This window comes from Molossus molossus, unplaced genomic scaffold, assembly GCF_014108415.1.
Source record: "Molossus molossus isolate mMolMol1 unplaced genomic scaffold, mMolMol1.p scaffold_m16_p_11, whole genome shotgun sequence".
Classification (NCBI taxonomy): Eukaryota; Metazoa; Chordata; class Mammalia; order Chiroptera; family Molossidae; genus Molossus; species Molossus molossus.
The window spans coordinates 19,325,748-19,349,439 of record NW_023425346.1 but is presented as its reverse complement, the minus strand read 5'-3'; the positions used below and the strand labels follow the sequence as shown (position 1 = coordinate 19,349,439).

Genomic DNA, 23,692 nt, shown 5'->3' with positions numbered 1-23,692 from the left:
TCAATCGCTTCATCTCATACCATTCTTTCTCTTGGTTCAGCCACATTGGCTTTCTTTCTGCTCCTAGGGAACACCAAGTCCTTTCTCAACTCAGGGCCTTTGCTTATGCTATCTGGCAACAATCCTCTTCTTAATTTTGAACCTGGCTGTCCCTTTCCTGTCCTTCAGACTGTAGGTTAAGCATCACCGATAAGAGGCTTTTCCTGGTCAGCCCATCTTAAGTGGCCATTACCCTTTTAAGTTTCTTCATGATATTTGTACCATACTGTTGTTAATCATCTTATTTATTTTATTTTTATTCTCCCCTGAAGAATGTAAGCTCTGTGACGGTGTGGACTTTTTTTCTCTAGACTGTGATAAGTAGTACCTATTTTTAAATTAATAAATACTTGTTGAATTCCTAAGATTCTTAGACATTTGACACAGAGGTTGATTACTTTTCTGAGGAGGAAGAGAACTAAAGTTTGTAAGTCTACAAGTAATTGAGTAAAAAAGAAAATTTGTTTTAAAGATGGAATGAGATTATATATAAACAGATGAAGAGGTACTATCTAAATACAAAGTATTATTATTAGAGAAGGTTTATAGTTTAGTGATTTATAGGACATTTTCTTACGGAGGTCTAACAATTTATAACTATGAATTTTTTATGTGGTAGAAAAGTAAAGTTACATCTGAAAACCCAGTGGTGAGAAAGGTGCTAATCAGGCACAGTTTATACTGTATTCAACTGATTTAAAGCAATTCATTTTATTTTTTTTAATTTTTTTTTATCCTTACGAAAGACATTTTTTTGCATTTTTCTTCAGATAGAGTGGGACGGTGAGAGGGAAGAATAGAGAGAGAGAAACATCGATGTGAGAGAGACACATCTACTGATTGCCACCCACACAATCCCAACCGGGGCCAGGGACAAACTGCAACCAAGGTATGTGCCCTTAGCAGGAATCGATTCAGGGTCTTCTCTGGTCCGTGGGCTGACACGCTAACCACTGAGCCAAACCAGCCAGGTCTAAAGCAATTCATTTTCATAATTAAAAATCAATCTCATTTAATAATAATGTTCACTTAATTCAATTATTATAAATTTGGAGTTAATGTCTATGTATTTTATAATTTTTTAAATGCAGATTATCCCATTATTAGAAAATATGATGTGGTACAACAGTCTAAATCTAGCCCAGCCTGTGTGGCTCAGTGGTTGAGCATTGACCCATGGACCCAAGTGGTCGCTGGTTCGATTCCTGGTCAGGGCACATGCCCAGGTTGTGGGCCAAATCCCCAGTGGGGGATATGCAGGAGGTGGCCAATTGATGTTTCTCTCTCTGTCTATTTCTCCCTTCCTCTCTCTCTAAAAGTCAATAGAAAGTATATTTAAAAAAAACAATTGTTATAGTATAAAAAATGTACATCTGTAAATTATGAAAAGATTTATCTTTCTTAGCAAATTTTTTCTTTATTTTAGAAATTATTCATTTGATTAAAATGTAGTTGATTTAGCCCTGGCCGGTTTGGCTCAGTGGTTGGAGCGTCGGGCTATGGTCTCCCAGGTTTGTTTCCTGCTAGGGGCACGTACCAAAAAATAAAATAAAATAAAATATGCCCTGGTTGGTTTTGCTAAGTGGTTAGAGCATCTGCGGTCCATAGATACCCGTTCAGTTCCCACTAAGGGCATGTACTTCGGTTGCAGTTTGTCCCTGGCCCTGCTTGGGTCGTGTGGGTGGCAGCCACTCGATATTTCTCTTTCTCTCTCTCTCTCTTTCTCTCTCTCCCTCCCGCTCTATCTGAACAAAAAATGAAAGTAAATAAATAAATAAAATAAAATAAAACCTACTAGAAAAACGTAATTGATGTATAACTTTTCAGTAATGTATTTATTGCTTAAAATAGGGTTATGGTTGTATTATGGCTGTTAGAAATATAATAATGAAAAGAGGTTGCTGAGTTTTTAGATAGTGAATTAAGTAATTGCTTTTGGTTTGAGTGCTTTGAATTTTCTTAATAGCTAATTCTGGGAACAGGATTAATTCATATCTATGTAGATAGTTTATCAAGGCTACTGATAAGTATGTTAATATTTTTATTTATGTTTAAGTCTCTAATGCAGTTAGTAATATCTGTTTCTCCATCCCCTTCCCTTTGCGATTTCTTTGATTTTAGGATCATCATGCCCAGAGTTCATAACATAAAAAAGCCTCTTACATCTCAGATTTCTTGCTTGACAAGTCAATCTTATAAAGAGCTGGATTTTTTGCCTGACAAACTAAGAGCAAAGCTGCTTCCTTTTCAGAAAGAGGGCATCAGTTTTGCCCTTAAAAGAGATGGCAGGTAAGTTACTTTTTTCAAGAGATGCTAAAAATATTACATTCCTGGCAAGTGTATAAAAAACAAAGCTCTGTTCAAAGCTGTGTGTGTATGTTTATAGTCTTCTGTTAGTTTTTTTTTTTTACTGAATCATGAAATAATAATTTAGAGATATATCTTATTTTGCCTTCATTTGTATATGGTGGGCATACAGCTTTATTTTGATTCTTGTTTTTTTCTTAGCACTTTGAAAGTTATAATCTCATGTCTTCTAGTTTCCACATTTGCCATTAAAAGTGCACTCCTGAGTCTCAAAATAGTACCCTTTAGGTGACTTATGAATTTCAAAGGGAAAAATTACAAAATGAGTAATGTTAGTATCACCATTAGTGGGACCCCTACAGGCATAATGTGGTGCACCAGAGGTGTACAACCTTCCTCAGTGGTGTTCTTCCTGGAACTGCTTGACCTGATAATCATAAGGAAGCAGGGAAACCAGTTCAGAGTGTGTAACATTTTTTTTCAGTACAAAGATAAATTTCAAAGAACATTTTTGGGGTAACTGGGAAAATTTCATCTGAACTCTATATTAGAGTTATGTTATTGAATTAATGTTGATTATCTTAGATGAGGTAATGGTGTTATAGTTGAATAGAAGAATGTTGTTATTCCTGGGATAAAGAATTTTGGGGTGAAGACTCCTGCTATCTGCAGCCTACTTTCTTCGTTTTCCCAAAAGGGAATATCATGTGTTATGTTTTGGAAAACATTGGGTGGGTCAGCCGAAATATTAACAGAGTGAATCTGGTGAGTGGTATTGTATTATTCTTATTGGTTTTTCTGTGAGTTTGAAAATTTTCCAAAACAAAACAAAACTCCCCCACAGAGCAATCAGTCTAATTTATATTCCTTTGTAGATCAATCTGTCTTTTATCTGTGTCTAATTTTAAGATTTTCTCTTTGTCTTTGGAGTTCGACAGTTTCACTATAATGTATTCAGTATGTTTTTTTAAAATCCTGTTTGGGATTATTGTGCATTTTTTAAATTTTTTATTTATTATTTTTTTATTTTTTTCTATTTTTTGTTCAGATAGAGTGTGGAGGGAGAGAGAGAGAGAAACATTGACGTGAAAGGGACATGTCGAGTGGTTGCCACCCACACAACCCAACCAGGGCCGGGGACAAACTGCAACTGAGGTACGTGCCCTTAGAGGGAACCGAACCCGGGTCTCTCAGGACCGCAGGCCGACGCTCTAACCGCTGAGCCAAACCGGCCAGGGCTATTGTGCATTTTTAATCTGGGATTTATATCATGTTAATTCTGGAAAATTCTCAGCTATTACGTCTTCAGCTATTGATTCTTACCCATTCTCTTAATTATCTTCTACAATTTTAATTAGACTTATAATTTACTTTTTTCACTGTATTCTATACTTTTATTAGTAGTTCCTATATTTTCTGTGTCTGTGCTACATTATGTCTATTTTCATTTTTTAAATTTAAAAGCTGTGGGTTTTTTCTCCACTTATCTTTACTGTTGAAAGTATTACAGATGTCATCCCTTTTTTGCCCCACAGATTCCTCCCTTCCCACTCCCATCCCCCTCCTGCCTTCCCCACACTGTTGTCTATGTCTATTGGTTATGCATATATGCATATAACTTCTTTGGTTTATCTCTTTCTGCCCCTTTCCTACTTCCCTTTGAGATGAGGTTTATCAGTCTAACAACCAATTTGTACTTCTTAATCCTTTCACCTTTTCACCCAACCCCCACCCTCCTCTCATCTGGCAACCAACAAAAAATTCTCTGTATCTATGTTCTGCTTGTTTATTTTGTTTGTAGATTCAATTGTTTTTTTTTGTTTTTTTTTTTTTTGTTTTTTTTTTTTTTTTTATCCTCACCCGAGGACATTTTTCCATTTTTTGTTCAGGTAGAGTGGGAGGGAGAGAGAGGAACAGAGAGAGAGAGAGAAACATCGATGTGAAAGGGACACATCGAGTGGTTGCCACCCACACAACCGACCAGGGCCGGGGACAAACTGCAACCGAGGTACGTGCCCTTAGCGGGAACCAAACCCGGGTCTCTCAGGACCGCAGGCCGACGCTCTAACCGCTGAACCAAACCGGCCAGGGCTGTAGATTCAATTGTTGATAGAAATGTACTTATTGCCATTTTATTCATATTTTTGTTCTTCTTCTTCAAGAAGACCCTTCAACATTTCATGTAATACTGGTTTGGTGGTGATGAACTCCTTTAGTTTTTTCTTTTCTGGGAAGGTATATGTCCATCAATTGCTTTGCAGGGTAGAGTAATCTTGGTTGTAGGTCATTGCTTTTCATCACCTTGAATATTTCTTGCCACTCCCTTCTGGCTAGCAAAGTTTCTTTTAAGAAATCAGCCAGCAGTACTCTTATGGGAGCTCCCTTGTAGATAACTAACTGCTTTTCTCTTGCTGCTTTTAAGATTCTCTCTTTGTCTTTAACTTTTGGTATTTTGATGATGATATATCTTGGTGTGGTCCTCATTGGGTTCATCTTGTTTGAGACTCTCTGTGCTTCCTGGACTTGTATGTCTGTTTCCTTCACCAAGTTAGGCAGTTTTCATTCATTTTTAAAAATAGGTTTTCAATTTCTTACTGTCTCTCCTCTCCTTCAAGCACCCCCATAATGCAAATGTTGGTACACTTAAAGTTGTCCCAGAGGCTCCTTACACTACCCTCATTTTTTGGATTCTTTTTTCTTTTCGCTGTTCTAATAGGGTACTTTTTGCTTCCTTATATTCCAAATTGATGATTTGCTTCTTGGCTTTACCTACTCTATTATTGATTCCCTGTAAATTACTCTTTATTTTAGTTAGTGCAGCCTTTATTTCTGACTGGTTCTTTTTTTTGCTCTTGAGGTCCTCACTAAGGTCATTGAGCATCCTTACAAACAATGTTTTGAACTCCGAATCTGTTAGATTGTTTATCTCAGTTTTGTTTAGTTCTTCTTCTGGAGTTTTGTTCTGTCCTTTCATTTGGAAGTGTTTCCTTGTCTCCTCATTTTGGCAGCCTCTCTGTGGTTGCTTCTATGAGCAGCTTCATAGAGCTGCTATGTCTCCTGGGCTTGACAGTGTAGCCTAATGTAGTGGTGTCCTGTAGAGTCTGGTAGCACAGCTTCCCTGATCACCCCACTTGGGCCCTCAAAGTGCACCTCGCATGTGGACTATACACCCTTCTGTTATAATTGATGTTTTTAATGATCTCCCTTATAGTTCATGATTCAGTTATTTAATCTACTGTTTAACTCACATACTCAGCTTGTAAAAAACTGAGAAAAAAGTGAAGATCATAAGTGTACAACTTGAAAAATTTTCACCAAGCCATCACCAAGATCAAGAAATAGAATTATATTACCAACATCTTAGAAATCTTCCTCTTGCCCCCTCCCAATCACTACTACCTCCCTCCTCTCCAAAGGTCACCACTATCCTGCCCTCTAACACCATAAATTACTTTTACATGTTCAGCTACTTCATTGTAATTATCCATATATATACTTTTTTGTGTTTGACTTCTTTCACTCAACATCATTGTGAGATCCTTTCATATTGTGGCATGTGGTTGTACTTGGTTTATTCTCATTGCTATATAAAATTCTATTGTGTAAATATACCATGTCTTAGTTATTGATGCTACTGTTGATGAGCATTTGGGTTGTTTCTAGTTTGCGGCTCTTAGAAAAACAATGCTGTGAACATTCTTATACAAATCTTTTGGTAAATATAGATACATTTCTTTTGTGCATATACCACGAAGAGAAATTGTTCAGTCATAAAATATGCATGTATTCCACTAAGGTGGCTATTGCCTATATTAGTTTGCTAGGTTTCTCTTAACAAAATACCATAACCCGGTGGTTTAAACAGAAATTTATTGTCTCACAGTTCTGGAGGCTAGAAGTCCAAAATCAAGGTTTGGCAGGACTGATTTCTTCTCAAGGCCGAGAAGGAAGTATCTGTTCTAAGTCTTTTCTCCTTGGCTTGTAGATGGCTGTCATTTTCCAGTGACTTTTTGCATCATTTTCCCTCTATTTGTGTCAAAATTTTTCTTTTTTAAAAAGGACACCAGCCCTGGCCGGTTTGGCTCAGCGGTTAGAGCGTCGGCCTGCGGTCCGGAGAGACCCGGGTTTGGTTCCCGCTAAGGGCGCCTACCTCGGTTGCAGTTTGTCCCCGGCCCTGGTCGGTTGTGCGGGTGGCAGCCACTCGATGTGTCCCTTTCACGTCGATGTTTTTCTCTCTCTCTCTGTTCCTCTCTCTCCCTCCCACTCTACCTGAACAAAAAATGGAAAAATGTCCTCGGGTGAGGATAAAAAAAAAAAAAAAAAAAAAGGACACCAGTTATATTGGGTTAGGGCCCACCCTAATTTTAAGTAATTATATCTACAATAACCCTATTTCCAAATTAGGTTACATTCTGAGGGACTGTGATTGTACTTGTACTTGTATCAACAGTGTGTAAGAGTTCAGTTATACCACATCCTCACCAACACTTTATATTGTCTACATTTAAATTCATTTTCGATATTCTGTTAAGTATATAGTGATATTTATTGAGGTTTTAATTTACATTTTCCTGATGACAAATGAAGTTTATCACCTTTTCATGTGCTTATTAGCCAATTGGACATCCCCTTTTGTTAAGTTTCTACTCAGTTTTCTGCCTGCCTTTTTCTCACTGTTTTCTAGGAGTGTTTTGTCAATTTATATTTTAGATGAGACCTTTTTCAGGTTGTAAATAAATTTTCTCAGGCTGTGGCTTCCCTTTACTCTCTTTTAATGCTGTTTTTGATAAGCAGAAGCATTCAATTTTAATGTCATCATAAATACTCTATTAGTATTGTCTTTTATGCCTGGCATTTTTTGCATCCTATTGTAGAAATTTTTGTTTACTACAAGGTTGTGAAGATAATTTCCTATGTTTTCTTCTAACATCTTTATTGTTTTATTTTTTACATTTAGCTCTCCAGTCAGTTCATTTGGATTTGACTTTTTTATATGGTATGAGGTAAGGGTCAGACTTGATTGATTATATTTATTTATCAGAATTTATAGAAAAGACCAACTTTTCTTTGCTGCAATAGAGGGTCCCCTTTGTCATAAATCAAGTTTTCTAGGTGTATCTCTCTAGATAAGTGCTCTCTAATGGAACTTTCTGCCATGATGGAAATTTTTTTTTTTAATCTTCACCAGAGGACATTTTTCCATTTTTTGTTCAGATAGAGTGGGAGGGAGAGAGAGAGATAAACATCGATGTGAAAGGGACACATCGAGTGGCTGCCACCGCATGACCAACCAGGGCCGGGGACAAACTGCAACCGAAGTACGTGCCCCTAGCGGGAACCGAACCTGGGTCTCTCCGGACTGCAGGCCGATGCTCTGACCGCTGAGCCAAATCGGCCAGGGCCAGGGCAGATACATTTTATTTTTATTTTATTTATTTATTTTTTTGTGGTACGTGCCCCTAGCGGGAACCGTACCCGGGACTCTCTGGTCCGCAGGCTGACGCTCAACCGCTGAGCCAAACTGGCCAGGGCCATAATGGAAATTTTTGTGTCCTGTTCAATTTAGTAGTTATTAGCTACATGTGGCTACTGAGTTCTTGAAATATGGCCAGTACAACTAAGGACTGAATTTCTAATTTTAGCTAATTTTAATTAATATAAATGTAAATAGCCACATGTGTCTAGTGGCTACCATATGGGGCAGTGCAGGTGTAGATAGATTATTCATTCTATTTGTCTGATTGCAATCTTTGGGTTTATGCCATACTTCTTAATTACTATAACTTTATAAAGATATTTTGGTATGAGTTAGCATATAGCTATGTTCTTTTTTAAAAATCATCTTGGCTATTGTTGGCTCTTTGCAATACCTGTAAATTATAGAAAACATCATTTTTCACACAAAAAAGCTGCTAGGATTGTGCATGCGATTGTTTTGCTTCTGTAAATCAGTTTGCGGAGAATTGATATATTTACAAGATAGAGTATTTTAATGCAGGAATGTGAATTATTCTTCGATTTATTTCATTTTTCTCCATTTACTTTCGTCTCAATTATTCCTCCTTTTATTTAATCTTAATAAGGTTTTATAGTTTTCACTGTGTAGTTTTTTCACATATATCATTAAATCTATACCTAGGTATTTAATATTTCTGATGCTATTACAATTTGTCATCTCCCCACTCCCCCAGCTGTTTTCTGTTTATTTGTTTTAGGTTTCCTCTTTGTTTGACTATCCAGAATTTTTATTATGATTTGCCTAGGTATGGTTTTCTTTGCATTTACAGCTTAATCTGTGGGTAGATGTCATTAATTAATTCTGGAAAATTTTTAATATCTGTCTCTTCAAATACTATTTTACCCCATTTTTTCTGCTCCTTAATCTCCAGTTATAACAATATTAGACCTTGTCTTGGTGTTCTTGTATCTGTCTTTTTTCTATTTTCTTGATTTTTAAAATTTATGTGGTTCAGTTGAATATTTTTTGTTTACTCATATTCTTTTCTTTAAACTTATCTTTATTGTTGAAAGTATTATACATGTCCCCTCTTTTTTCCCTGTTGACCCCCTCCTCCCCAATCCTTCCCCACTCCTGCTTGTTCCACGCTATTGTTTGTGTCCATTGGTTATGCATATTTGCATAGAAGTTCTTGGATTTATCTCATCCCGCCCCTCCCTCCCCACTTCCCTTTGAGGTTCAGCAGTTTAACAACCGATTGTACTTCTTAATTCCTTCATCTTTTTCACTCATATTCTTATTTACCAATCCTGTCATTTGTTGTTAAATAAATCTATTGAATTCTTGTAAGGAAGAGACCATCACTCATAATTTCTGAAACCAAAACCATTCAATATATCTGAAACAAAGAAGTGGAATTTATTACTTGCTAAGCAGGGAAGAACTGTGCTAGTTAGACACAGGATCTTTAAACAAAGGAAAGAGTTGGTATAGTTTAGGGATTAGCTGACTAATGTCAAAGAACAGTCAGTCCTTTCCTTTCTTGTAATTGGAGAATAGGAACATTTTATTTTCTGTTCTTGATGTCAGATAGTGTATTTTTAAGTCCTAGAATATCCAGTTCTTGTCTGCCTGGTTATGTTGATAGTATCTTGTTTCTCACCGTGTTTTCATTCTATCTCTTATTTCTGTAAATATTTATAACATACTTATTTTACATATCTGAAGTCCTTTGCAAGCGAACTTTGCTTTTTGTTGATGGTGATGGTTCATTTCCCAATGTATTTTCTAATTTTTAAAATTTTTGTTTTAATTATTAGGTAACCTTAATCTCTGGGAATCTTGAAGAGACCTAGAGAATGGATAAATTCTTTTAGGGAGGATTTGCAAAATTAAGTTCCTAGTTTAGGGTTTCCCAGGTCATATAGGCAGTTTAAATTCAAAACCTCAAATTTATTTTCAGGTATGCTTATGATTATGAATTGTGATTATTTTCACCTCATGTTAAACTTTATGTTTCCTTATTGCCTTTTAAAAAAATTAGGTATAATTAAATTTAATAAAATGCACAAGGTTTAGGTTTCCAGTTCAATGGATTCTGATATATGTATACACCTGTGTTTTCAAACACCTCAGTCAAGATATAATATACTTTACCCAGAATAGGCCTCTTTCTAATCAACTTCATCCCCATGAATTTGGCAACCACTGATCTGATGTCTATCACCAGAACGTATCTTTTTATAGTTACTTGATTCTGTCTTTATTTTTTTATTTGCAAATAGCTTCAACTTTTAGAAAAAATTATTATTTTTTTAATCCTCACCCGAGGATATGTCTTTTATTGATTTTTTTTTTTTTTTTTAGAGAGAGAGAGAAACATCATTTGGTTGCCTCCTATGTGCTTTCTGACCAGGGGTTGAACCCAAAACCTAAGTATGTACCCTGACTGAGAATCAAACCCACAACCATTTGGTGTATGGGATAACACTCCAACCAACTGAGGCACCTGGCCAGGGCTAGAAAAAGTTATTATTACTTTTTAAAATATGTTTTAATTGATTTTTTTTTTAGCAAGAGAAGAAGGGAGAGAGAGAGAAAAACATCGATATGAGAGAGGAACATTGATTGGCTGCCTCCTACACAACCCTTACTGGGGATCGAGCCTGCAATCCCTGCATGTGCCCTGCATGGGAATTGATACTCCCCCACCCCCCCAGAATCTCTCAGTCCGTGGGGTGATGCTCAATTCACTGACCCACACTAGCTGGGCTAGAAAAAGTTATTTTTGAAAGTGTAGCAACAATTATCAAGTGTGGGAAATTTAACTTCTATACAATACTTTAATCTACATATATATTGTCAGTTGTACCAATTATATCATTTTTAGCTTTTTTTTTTTAGCATAAGATCCAGTCCAGGACCACTGATTTATTACATTGAGTGATATCTCTTTCTTTTAATGTAGGACAGATCCTTAGCCTTTCATGACATTGCCTTTTTTTTTTTTTTTTTTTAAGAATATAGGCCAATTTATTCTATATAATTTACATCAAATTTTTTTGTTTTGTTTATCTTCATTTGAGAATATTTTTCATTGATTTTTGGGTAGAGTGGAAGGGTGGGAAGGAGAGAGAGAAAGAGAAACATTGATGTGAGAGAGACACATTAATTGGTTGCCTCTCACACGACCCTAACTGGGGCTTGGGATCGAACCTGCAACCTAGGTATGTGCCCCTGACCGAGAATCGAACCCATGACCCTTCAGTCAGAGGACTGACATTCAACAGCTGAACCAAACTAGCCAGGGCTAAAGCTTACCTTTTGATTCTCCTTATGGTGTCCTTTGATGAACAGACATTTTTAATTTTCATAGAATCTAATTTGTCAAGTTTTTCTTATATGGTTAGTTCTTTTATGTTAACAGAAGCGTTTTCCTACCCCAATATGGTCTTCTATGTATTGTATTGGAAACTTTATAGTTTTAGCTATTAGTTTTTGATGTAAGAATCATTTAAATTAATTTTTATGTATGGAGTGAGATAAGAGTTCTAGGTTCAGTTTTCTTTAATACTGATATTCATTTATTCCAATGCCATATGTCGAGAAATCTATCCTTTTCATAAATTACCTTGTCATCCTTGTGAGAAACCAATTGAATATATATGTGTAAATCTATTTCCCGGTGGTGTCCTTTTGCTATGTATCTCTTTTTCTATTGTCACCCCTTTTCCATTTTCACTTTTTTTGTAACATTCTTGGGCTCAAGTTTTCTTTAGAAGTCTCATTTCTACTGTGTACTTTGTGTAGATCTAAGACCTATTCCTATTTTTCTGTTAAGCTAAGTCTTAAGTTTCCCTGTTGATGGTGTCTGCAGACACCTTCATTGTGTCCTGTAGATTTGACTTTCTGCCCTCTGTAAATTTTTTTTAGTTTTCTTCAGACCTCTCTGCATTTTAAAAGATAATATTTTATCTCATTTAGCATTTCTAAGTATTTGCAAAAGGAAGGGTTTTTAGAATATCTAAACTACTATGGCACTGAGAACAGAAGTCTTACTGTCTAATTTTCATTCATTTGGGATTATACTCGTTATCATTATAAAATACCCTTAGAACATTACTTAATTCTTTCCTTCTGTACCCTGAATTTAGTCTTGTGTAATTACTATCCCAACAACTGTTTCTTTCTGACCATATTTTCCTAAGATGTCTTTAACTATTTTCCTTTTTTCAATATTTTTGAGACACTTCCTTTAGATGAGTTGTTAAGTTCCAAAATTAGATTTCACTTTGTGATTCAGTTTGTCTTTTCTATTATGTAGTATCAATCTCATTTTCATTAATTGACATTAGAGCTGTATTTAGTTTTAATTCTGTCATCATAGTATTTGTCATGATTTCTGTTCCTAAAACCGTGTCACTATATAATCACTAGATGATCCACTAAATACAGGGTGGAGCAAAAGTGGGTTTATAGTTGTTTGCATGGAAGATAATATAATAATTAGTAAATAATAATGTAAGAATGAACTCTGTTTTGTGTACTCACCACTGTAAACTTACTTTGTCCCACCCTGTGTATGACTATGCAGTTCAAGTGTTCTTCATGTTTAATATGCACTTTTAGTCATTTGAAAGGTTTGGAGTTTGAATCCACTGATAATCTTTATAACTTACAGCTTTATATAATGTACTTGTTTTTCTATTTTATTAGGCAGTGTTTTCTTATTCCCAATTATATGCAGTGACATTTGATATATTGCTTTTTTCTCTCTTTCTTTCTTTCTTTCTTTCTTTCTTTCTTTCTTTCTTTCTTTCTTTCTCTCTCAGCACATATTAATTAGTTAAATTATTTTTCTTGATGTTCGTCTCTGTATCTTTAAAAAATACTTAAAATTTATTCCTATAAAATACTTATATTATTTTTTATACCAACTCTAAGTGACCTTTTTTTTTTCCTTTTTATTCTTGTTAGGTATGTAATTTCTGTGTCACTGTCTGTAACTTCTATGTACACAGATTATTATTTTTTTTTTATCCTCACCCGAGGACACTTTCCCATTCTTTTGTTCAGGTAGAGTGAGAGGGAGAGAGAGGAACAGAGAGAGAGAGAGAAACATCGATGTGAAAGGAACACATCGAGTGGCTGCCATCCGCACGACCTACCAGGGCCGGGGACAAACTGCAACCGAGGCACGCGCCCTCAGTGGGAACCGAACCCGGGTCTCTCTGGACCACAGGTCGACGCTCCAACTGCTGAGCCAAACCGGCCAGGGCTGTACACAGATTATTTAAACGGCTAAATCATTTCACCACTTCCCTCCAGTTCATTTGGTTTCTGCAGTGTTCTTTGGTTGAAGTTTTCTTCTCAAAGTTTTTTAGACAGGCTAATGGAAAATCAGTTTGCCAGTTTCTTGCATTTTAAATATGTCTTTTGACTGAGTTTATACTAAATGACAAATTGGCTGGGTAAGAAATTTCTTAGTTCCACTTTCTTTTCTAGCTGGTATTGTAGGCATTGCTCAACTCCACTGTTTGCTGTACACAAGTCTGAGGGCTGCCTCGTTTTTCTCTCCTTAGAGGTTATTTTTTCTTTCTTGTTTTTGTCACATTATCCATTTGGGCATTCCAGTAATAGAATGTGTCTTGGTGTTGATTCTTATATGTCTCTTTCCTGGTGTGCTATATTATTTTAATCTGCAGTTTACAGTTTTCTTTAGTTCTGGAAACTTTTCTTGAATTACCTTGAGAACAATTTTTCAGTTTATTCTAGTTTTCTTCTTTGAAGACATCAAGTATGCTCATGTTTGTTGATTCATCTTGGCCTGTCATCTATATTATTTGTACTTTCTGTCTTTTTCTTTCTTAATTTTTTTCTTCTCTGAAACTATTTTGGCCTTTCTTCATTCCCTTTGAAAATTTCCTTTCAATCCTGTCCTGTGTATACTTTTCTGTGTTTTTAGCAGTGCCTGTTCTCTCTTCTGCTTCCATTTGGTCTTCATTTCAGTGCTGTTTATTTTTCTTTTGCTTCTTTGACTTGTCAGTTCATATTTAATTTCTTCATTTTTCTTACCATAGCTTCCTGTATTTTTAGCATTGATTTTTTAAAAAAAATCACTACTTGCCCTGAGTAGAGCATTGGCCTGAGGACCAAAGAGTCGCAGGTTCGATTGTGGTCAAGGGCACGTACCTCATTTGTGGTTGGGTCCCCGCCCCTGGTCGGGGTTGTGCAGGAGGCAACCAATTGATGTGTCTCATGTCGATATTTCTTTCTCTCTCTCCCTCCCACTCTGTCTGAAAATAAATGGAAAAATATCCTTGAGGATTAAAAAATTATAATAAATATATATTTAAAAAAAATAATCACAGCTTATCATTCAATGGGAAATGTTTTTTCCTGAGCCTACTTGCAGAAGATTGTCTCATGGAGGACTAGAGTAATGTTCAAGACTAATACCTATTCTCTTCATGACACTATTTTTGTGTGTAATATATTTATTTTGAAATAAATATAGTCGGATAGCTAATGGTGCCAAGTCTCTCATTCCTGCCCAGGCCTCCCTCTGCTTTCCAGCCATTGAGGTTTGTCATTGAGTCTTGCTTCCTTTTCTTCTCCTTGTAGCCAGACTGGACCCTGCCATACTCTTTTCTACCTATACTCTTCCTGATAAAAAGAAGGGATTTTTGACTTTGCAATGCAATTATCCCCCTCACTTTGGAACTGTGTCCTGCTGTTTTGTTTTGTTTTGTTTTCTTGAGATGTTTAGCCAAAGTGTTCTTTCTGGTTATACTCCCTCAGTTGTTGTTATTGTTGTTGCTGTTTTTAATATTTAACATTTTTTGTTAGCCATCCTCTTGTTTTGTCTAGTTTTCAAAGATTAAAAACCAGTTAAATTTTTGAATCTGTGCTCTACCTATTTCAGTGTTAGCTACATTACTTAGGTATTTATTAAATTATTATTTATATATGTTTTTATGGCTGAATATACGTGGTTAAACATAATAGGCAAACTTATTAATATATGAAATTTTAGTGTATAGTTGAAAAAGAAGTTTTGCTATATGTCATTTACTTATTCATATCTGATGAGCTATAAGATGCCTGTCACTGAACAAATTATTAGGCTTAGCATTGCACATTGTCCTTGTTATATTCATCCTTAGTTAATGCTCTTTGGGTGTCCTGTAATATTTCATTTCTTCTGGAAATCCTGGTGAAACAATTTGTTTTAATTATCTGCCTGAAGGAAGAGAAGGCTTTGTGGTATTTAAGTCTTTTACAAAAAGTATGAGATTATTTTGTAGTAATTTGTATTCGTTAAAGGTATTATTTAACGAAACCTAAAATCTTTCATTGTTTTCTTTTGTCTCCTAAAATTGAAGAATTTCTGTTATATTAATTATTTTGATATACTGCTTTTATAGTATTATAATCCTTACTTGTTTGGCTGAATGTAGATAGCATTACTGCATCAGTTAACAGAAATACTAAAACACCTGGTAGTTTTGCTACAAGATTTTTCTGTTAAATCATTTAAATATTAGGGTATAAAAAACCATGCTTGCCCTGGCCGGTTTGGCTCAGCGGTTAGAGCGTCGGCCTGCGGTCTGGAGAGACCCGGGTTCGGTTCCCGCTAAGGGCATGTACCTTGGTTGCAGTTTGTCCCCGGCCCTGGTTGGTCGTGCGGGTGGCAGCCACTCGATGTGTCCCTTCACGTCGATGTTTCTCACTCTCTCTCCCTTCCTCTCTCTCCCTCCCATTCTATCTGTACCAAAAATGGAAAAAATATCCTCGGGTGAGGATAAAAAAAAAAAAACAAAAAACCATGCTTACTTATCTCAATTTAATAATATAAAGATAACTAGGTAAAAGTATGAATGGACCTTGAAGTACGTGTATAAAAAGCTAGAAGAAATAAGTTACAAAAATGTACTTATTAATTTATACAGCCCAAGTCTTCTAATTAATGAAAAACCAAATCTTGTCATTTTAAATTGTATTAATTTGTGTTTTAGGATAATATCATTGTTTTGCCTCCGCCCCAAATAGTGAGGACCCTATCAGAGTCTAGAGAGAGACGGAGCTGTGTTAAAAGTGTTATTGATGCATAATCAATAGGTGTACATTTTGCACAAGCAAAAATAAATAAGTGGGACTATATCAAAAGTAAAAAGCTTCTCTGCAGCAAAGGAAACAAGCAGCAGAATGAAAAGGTAACCTACCAAATGGGACAAATGATTATAAATCATTATACATCAAGTGGTTAATATTTAAAATATATAAGAAATTCATACAACTCAATAGCAATAAAATAAGTCAATTAAAAAATGAGCAAAGGACCTGGATAGATATTTGTACAAAGAAGACATACAAAGCCGACAGATGCATGAAAAGGTTTAGTATCACTAATCATCAGAAATAAAAATCACAATGAGATATCACCTCATACCTGTTAGAAAGGCTATTATCAAAAAGACAAGAGATAACAAATGCTGGGAAGATGTGGAGAAAAGGGTACCCACTGTTGGTGGGAGTCAATATATTGGCACAGACATTATGGAAAACTGTGTGGAGTTTCCTCAGAAAAGGATAAAATGAGCTACTATATGATCCAGCAATCCCAGTTCTGGGTATATATCTGAAGGAAATGTTATCACCATCTTGAAGAGATGTCTGCATCTCCTTGTTCATTTCATCATTATTCACAGTAACCAAGACATGGAAACCACCTATGTGTCCACTGATGAATGAATAAATAGACCACCTCAGTGTCCACTGATGATAAATTAATATCTATTCATTAGTGGTGGCTACTGATTGGGGGAAATGGGGAGATGTTGGTCAGAGGGTACAAATTTTTAGTTATAAGATTAATATGTTTTGGCCCTGGCTGGTTTGGCTCAGCGGTTAGAGCGTTGGCCCGTGGACCAGAGAGTCCTGGGTTCGGTTCTCGCTAAGGGCAAGTATCTTGGTTGCATTTTGTCCTCGGCCATGGTTGGGGTCCTGTGGGTGGCAACCACTCGATGTGTCTTTCTCACATCGATGTTTCTCTCTCTTCCTTCCTCTCTCCCTCCCTCTCTATCTGAGGATGAATGCAAAAATGTCCTCAGGTGAGGATTAAAAAAAAAAAAAAGATTGTAAGGATACTCAAGAGACTTAGTGAGGAGTTAAACAAAGAGATAGCAAACATAAAAAGGAACATAGAGCCCTGGCTGGTTAGACTCAGTGGTTAGAGAGTTGGTCCACTGACTCAAGGGTCGCAGGTTTGATTCCTGGTCAAGGGCACATATGTCAGTTGCAGGTTGATCCCAGGCCCCCGTCAGGGAACATGTGGGATCCATGTGTGTCTCTCACATCAATGATTCTCTCTCTCTTTTACCCTCTCTCCCTGTATCCCACTCTCTCTAAAAATCAGTGGAAAAAATATCCTCCAGTAAAGATTAACAACAACAAAAAAAACATAAAAAGGAACATAGAAACCATAAAAACGAACCAGTCAGAAATGAAGAATACAATATTTAAAATGAAGAATATACTAGAAGGAATAAAGAGTAGGTTGGATGAAGCAGAGAATTGAAATAGCAATTTGGACAACATGGTAGCAGAAAACACACAATCAGAGCGACAAAATGATAAAAGAATTTTTAAAAATGAGCATAGTTTAAGAGACCTGTGGGACAACATGAAGCTTAACAACATCCACATCATAGGGGTACCAGAAGGTGAAGAGAGCAAGGCATCAAGTACCTATTTGAAGAAGTAATGACTGAAAACATTCCTAATCTGCTGAAGAAAAAAGACATAAAAATACAAGGGGTTGCCCTGGCCGGTTTGGTTCAGCGGTTAGAGCGTCGGCCTGCGGTCCTGAGAGACCCGGGTTCGGTTCCTGCTAAGGGCGCGTACCTCGGTTGCAGTTTGTCCCCGGCCCTGGTCAGTTGTGCGGGTGGCAGCCACTCGATGTGTTCCTTTCACATCGATGTTTCTCTCTCTCTCTCTGTTCCTCTCTCTCCCTCCCACTCTACCTGAACAAAAAATGGAAAAATGTCCTCAGGTGAGGATAAAAAAAAAAAAAAAAAAATACAAGGGGTTATAAGGAAATATTACAATCAATTATATGCCAACAAATTGGACAATCTGGAAGAAATGGATAAATTCCTAGAAACATATAATCTTTCAAAATTGAGTCAAGAAGAAACAGAAAATCTGAACAGAACAGTACAATGAATGAAATTGAAGCAGTCATTTTAAAAAACTTCTAAAAAACAAAAGTCTTGGATCAGATCGCTTCACAGGCAAATTTAACCAAATATTCAAAGAAGAACTAACACCTATCCTTCTCAAACTATTCCAAAAGAAAATTGTAGAGGAGGGGAAACTAGAAAGAAAGCAACATGTAGGCCATTATTCCTAATGAACATGTATACTAAAATCCTCAATAAAATATTAGCAAACCAGATCCAGAAATAAATTTAATATATCATACACCATGGTTGAATGGGATTTATTCTAGGGATGCAAGATGGTACAATACTCACAGATCAATAAACATGATGTACCGCATAAACAAAATGAAGGATATAAAGTACAAGATCATATCTATAGATGCAGAAAAAGCATTTAATACATTCCAGCACTCATTTATGATAAAAACTCTCAGCAAAGTGGGAATAGAGGGAACATGCCCCAAACAATAAAGGCCATATATGACAAACCCACAGCCAACATCATACTCAATGGGCAAAAAGTAAAAGCTTTTGCCTTAAGATCAAGAACAAGACAGGGATTCCTATTTTCACTACTTTTATTCAACATAGTACTATAAGTCCTGTGAGCCCTTCAGACTAGAAGAAGATATAAAAAACATCCAAATAAGAAAGAAAGAAAGAAATATAACTCATTATTTGCAGATGATGTGATACTATATATAGGTAACCCTAAAGATTCCACCAAAATACTAGAACTGATAAATGAATTCAGTAAAGTAGCAGGATACAAACTATCCAGAAATCAGTTTCATTTTTATACACCAGACATGAGCTATCAGAAAGGAAAACAAAGAAAATCATTCCATTTACAATTGCATGAAAAATAAAATAAAATACCTAGGAATAAATTTAACCAAGGATGTAAATGACCTGTTATTGAAAAATTATTAGACACTGAAGAAAGAAATGGAAAAAGATACAAATAAGTGGAATCATGTACTATGCGCTCATGGATAGAAAGAATTAACAACATTAAAATGTTCATACTACCCAAAGCAAGCTATAGATTGAACTAATTCTTATTAAGATACCAATGACATATTTCACAGAACTAGAACAAATATTCCAAAAATATACATGGAACCACAGAAGACCCTGAATGACCACAGCAGTCATGAGAAGGAAAAACAAAGTTGGAGGAATCTTACGAACTGATATGAAACTATACTACTAGGCCATCGTAATCAAAATAGTCTGGTTTGATATAAAAACAAACATATAGATCATTGTTACCAGATAGAGAACCTATAAGTAAACCCACACCTTTGTGGTCAATTAATATTTGACAAAGGAGGAAAGAACATACAATAGGATAAAGACAATTCAAAAAATGCTATTGGGAAAGTCAGACAGATACATGCAAAAAAATGAAACTAGACCACCTTCATATACCATACACAGCAATAAACTCAAAATGGATTAAAGAATGAAATCTAAGTCTCGAAATCATAAAAATCCTAGAAGAAAACATAGGCAGTAAAATTTAGGATATTTCTTTTAGCAGTATTTTTTCTGATGTATTTCCTCAGACAAGGGAAACAAGAAAAAAAATGGGACTACATCAAACTAAAAGGCTTTTTGCACAGCAAAGGAAACCATCAACAAAATAAAAAGACAACCCATTGAATGGGAGAACATATTCACCAATGGTACATCTGATAAGGAGTTATTAGCCAAAATATGTAAAGGACTTATACAACTCAACACCAAAGAAACAAACAATTCAGTTAATAAATAGCAAAGGACCTGAATAGACACTTTAAAGGCTAATGGCTAATAGAAATATGAAAAGATGCTCAATGTCACTAATTATCTGAGAAATGCAAATTAAAACCACAATGATATATCACCCCACACCTATCAGAATGGCTATCATTAATAAACCAACGAACAAGTGTTGACGAGGATGTGGAGAGAAGGGAACCCTTGTGCATTGTTGGTGGGGATGCAGATTGGTGCAGCCCCTGTGGAAAGCAGTATGGCGTTTCCTCAAAAATTTGAAAATGGAACTGCCTTATGACCCAGCAATTCCATTTCTGGGAATATATCAGAAGAAACCCCAAACACTAATTCTAAAGAATATATGCACCCCTATGTTCATTGTAGCATTATTTACAATATCTAAGATTTGGTAGCATCCTAGTTACCCATCAGTAGATGAGTGGATAAAACAGCTATGGTAAATTTACACAGTGGAATATTACCCAGCCATTTCTATGGTATGGATGGACTTGGAGAGTATTATGCTAAGTGAAATAAGCCAGTCAGAGTAAAGACAACTATGATATGATTTCACTTATATGTGGACTCTAATGAACAAAATAAACAAACAAAATAGAAACATACTTCTAAATACAAAAAACAGACTGACAGCTATCATAGAGAGGAGTGTTAAGGGAGTTGGGTGAAATAGATGAAGGGATTAAGCAAAATAACAAATAGACACAGAGAAGAGTGTGGTGATTAACAGAGGGAAAGTTGTGTGGAGGTGGGTGGATGAGGGTAAAGGGAGGATAAATGGTGATAGAAGGAGACTTGACTTTGGGTGGTCAACACACATTACAATATACAGCTGATGTTATAGAATTGTACATTGAAACCTATAATTTTATTAACCAATGTCACCCCAATAAATTCATAATTTAAAAAAATTTTTGGTCAATCTTCATCTGATTTTTAGAGAGAGAGGAAGGGAGAGAGAGAGAAAGAGAGAGAAACATCAGTGATAGAGAATATCGATTGGCCGCCTCCTGCACACCCCCCACTGAGGACTGGGCCCACAACCCAGGCATGTGCCCTGACCAGGAACCAAACTGGTAACCCTTTGGTGCGTGGGTTGATGCTCATCCTCTGAGCCATGCCAGCTAGGCATCACCTGAAGATATTTTTTTCATTGATTTTTAGATAGAGTAGAAGGGAGGGAGAGAGAGAGAAACATAGATGTGAGAGAGACACATTGATTGGTTGACTTCCACACGACCCCAACTGGGGCTAGGGATCAAATCTGCAACCAGGGTGTGTGCACGTGATTGGGAATTAAACCCATGACCCTTTGGTCCGTGGGCTGATGCTCTAACTGCTGAGCTAGACCGGCCAGGACAATAAATACTTTTTATTTTATTTTTTTAAATTTATTTTTTTAAAAATTTTTTCAATTTTTAATTTTTTGTTACAGATGTTTCTCCTTTTTTACCCCATTGGCACCCCTCTCTCCATCCCCTCCCCCACCCCGTTCCCGGCTTTGTTGTCCATGTCCATTGGTTATGCATAGATGCATAAACGTTCTGTGGTTTATCTCTTCCCACCCCTCCACCCCCTCTTCTGAGGGATGTCAGTCTGTGCCCTACTTCCATGTTTCTGGGTCTACCATATTCCTCAGACTCTTATGTTCATTATATTCCGTATATAAGTGAGATCATGTGGTATTTGTCTTTTTCTGCTTGGCTTATTTCACTTAGGTTAACACTTTCCAGGTCCCTCCATGTCGTCTCAAAGGATAAGAGATCTTTCTTTCTTATAGCTGCATAGTACTCCATTGTGTATATGTACCACTGCTTTTTTATTCATTCATCTACTGATGGACACTTGGGCTGTTTCTAGATCTTAGCTATTGTAAATAGTGCTGCTATGAACATGGAGGTACATATATTCTTCCTGATTGGTGTTTCAGGCTTCTTAGGGTACATTCCTAGAAGCGGGATCACTGGGTCAAATGGAAGTTCAATTTTTAATTTTTTGAGGTAGCACCATATTGTTTTCCATAGTGGCTGCACCGGTCTGCATTCCCACCAGCAGCGTACTAGCGTCCCCTTTTCTCCACACCCTCGCCAACACTTGTTGTTTGAATTAAATACTTTTTAATTTAATTAATTTTTTAAAACAAATTAGAATATTTGTAATTTAAAAAAAATTTTTTTTCCTTTATTGATTTTAGAGAGAGAGAAAGGGAGAGGGAGAGAGAGATAGAAACATCACTGAGAGAGAACATTGGTTGGCCACCTCCTGCATGCCCCCCACTGGGGATTTAGCCCACAACCTGGGCATGTGCCCTGACCAGGAATCGAACTGGCGACCTCTTGGTGCATGGGAAGATCCTCAGTCACTGAGCCACAGCAGCCAGGCTTACACCATAATTTTCTTTTCTTTATTGATTTTAGAGAGAGAGGAATGGAGAGGGAGAGACAGATAGAAACATGGATGAGAGAGAACATTGATTGGCTGCCTCGTGCATGTCCCTCACTGGGGATTTGGCCCACAACCTGGGCGTGTGCCCTGACTGGTAATTGAACTGGTGACCTCCTGGTGCATTTACACCATTATATTGATTAGTTAATGAATGTGTTTTTTCTAGCCTAAATACTTTAACATATATAAATCATTTTTATACTGTCCATATGTATGCATTTATTTCTTTTAGTTTTTTTTTAGTTTTTTTGTGTTACTAAGTATAATGCCATTGTGTTGTTTGACACCATATATATGTATATGCGTGTGTGTGTGTGTGTGTGTGTGTATATATATATATATATATATTTTTTTTTTAATTTCGGAAGAATTTATTTGAACTAAATTGATGACATATGCTGGGAACATGATCTCAAATGCTCCCAATTATTTGACTCTTTAAAATATATAACTGCAGAACAATAATTATATGATACTACTTATATGAGGAACCTAGAATAAGTCAAATTTATAGATATAATAAAGTAGAATAGTAAATGCCAGGGACTGGGGATAGGAGAGAGGTAATGTGGACATGTCACATTAATTGTTTAATTCGTACAGAGTTTCAGTTTGAGATGACAAAGAAGTTGAAATGATAGTGGTGATGGTTACACAACAATGCAAATGTTCTAAATGCCACTGAAATTGTACACTTTAAAATGATTTAGCCCAGCTGGTGTGGTTCAGTGGGTTGAGTGACGTCCCATGGACTGAGAGGTCCTGGTTCGATTTCTGGTCAGGGCACATGCCCGGGCTGTGGGCTCTTGATCCCCAATGGGGGTTGTGCAGGAGGCAGCAGATCGATGTTTCTCTCTCATATTGATGTTTCTATCTCTCCCTTCCTGTCTCTGTGAAAAATCAATAAAAACATATAAAATAAAATAAAAATAAAGTGATTTAAGTGGTATATTTTATATTATATATAACTACATTAAGAACGTATTACAGTCCTAGTAGTATTGAATGGTACACTTTTCTAGGGCATAGGAATGAACAAGTATGTGAATTTAATTTTAAAAAGAACATGTGCTAGAAACTTCACATATATAAGGTTATACAACCCTATGAGGTATGCAGTTATTGCTAGCTTTCTTTTACCCATTAAGAAGTTAAAGGTCATAAAGGTTTATTTATAACTAAGTTACTAACAGCTCACGGTTTGCTTAACTCCCAGGTAATTTGTCTGCTGTATAATACCTATTAGCTGGTAAAAGATGTTGAGATTTGGACCTATTTGTGCTTGACTCTAAGGCAGGCTCTCTTTCTGTTTTACCACCTAGCCTTCCATGAGAATATTCAACTTCATGTTAGTAAAACATTGACATGGCATTCTGTTATATTGTATGTAGATTCTGACATGTCATGATTCAAGACCAGAAAAAAAAGTCATAGC

General features: G+C 36.2%; 1 protein-coding gene across 2 annotated transcripts in view; it reads left to right on the top strand.

Moving 5' to 3' along the window:
• ZRANB3 (zinc finger RANBP2-type containing 3) overlaps window positions 1–23,692 on the top strand; it is a 272,667-nt gene that overhangs the window by 32,560 nt on the left and 216,415 nt on the right. For both annotated transcript variants that reach the window (XM_036254751.1, XM_036254750.1), the window contains exon 2: window positions 2,161–2,328. In XM_036254751.1, the coding sequence (XP_036110644.1) occupies window positions 2,168–2,328 (161 nt within the window). In that variant the 5' untranslated portion in view covers window positions 2,161–2,167. The remainder of the gene's footprint in view (window positions 1–2,160; window positions 2,329–23,692) is intronic.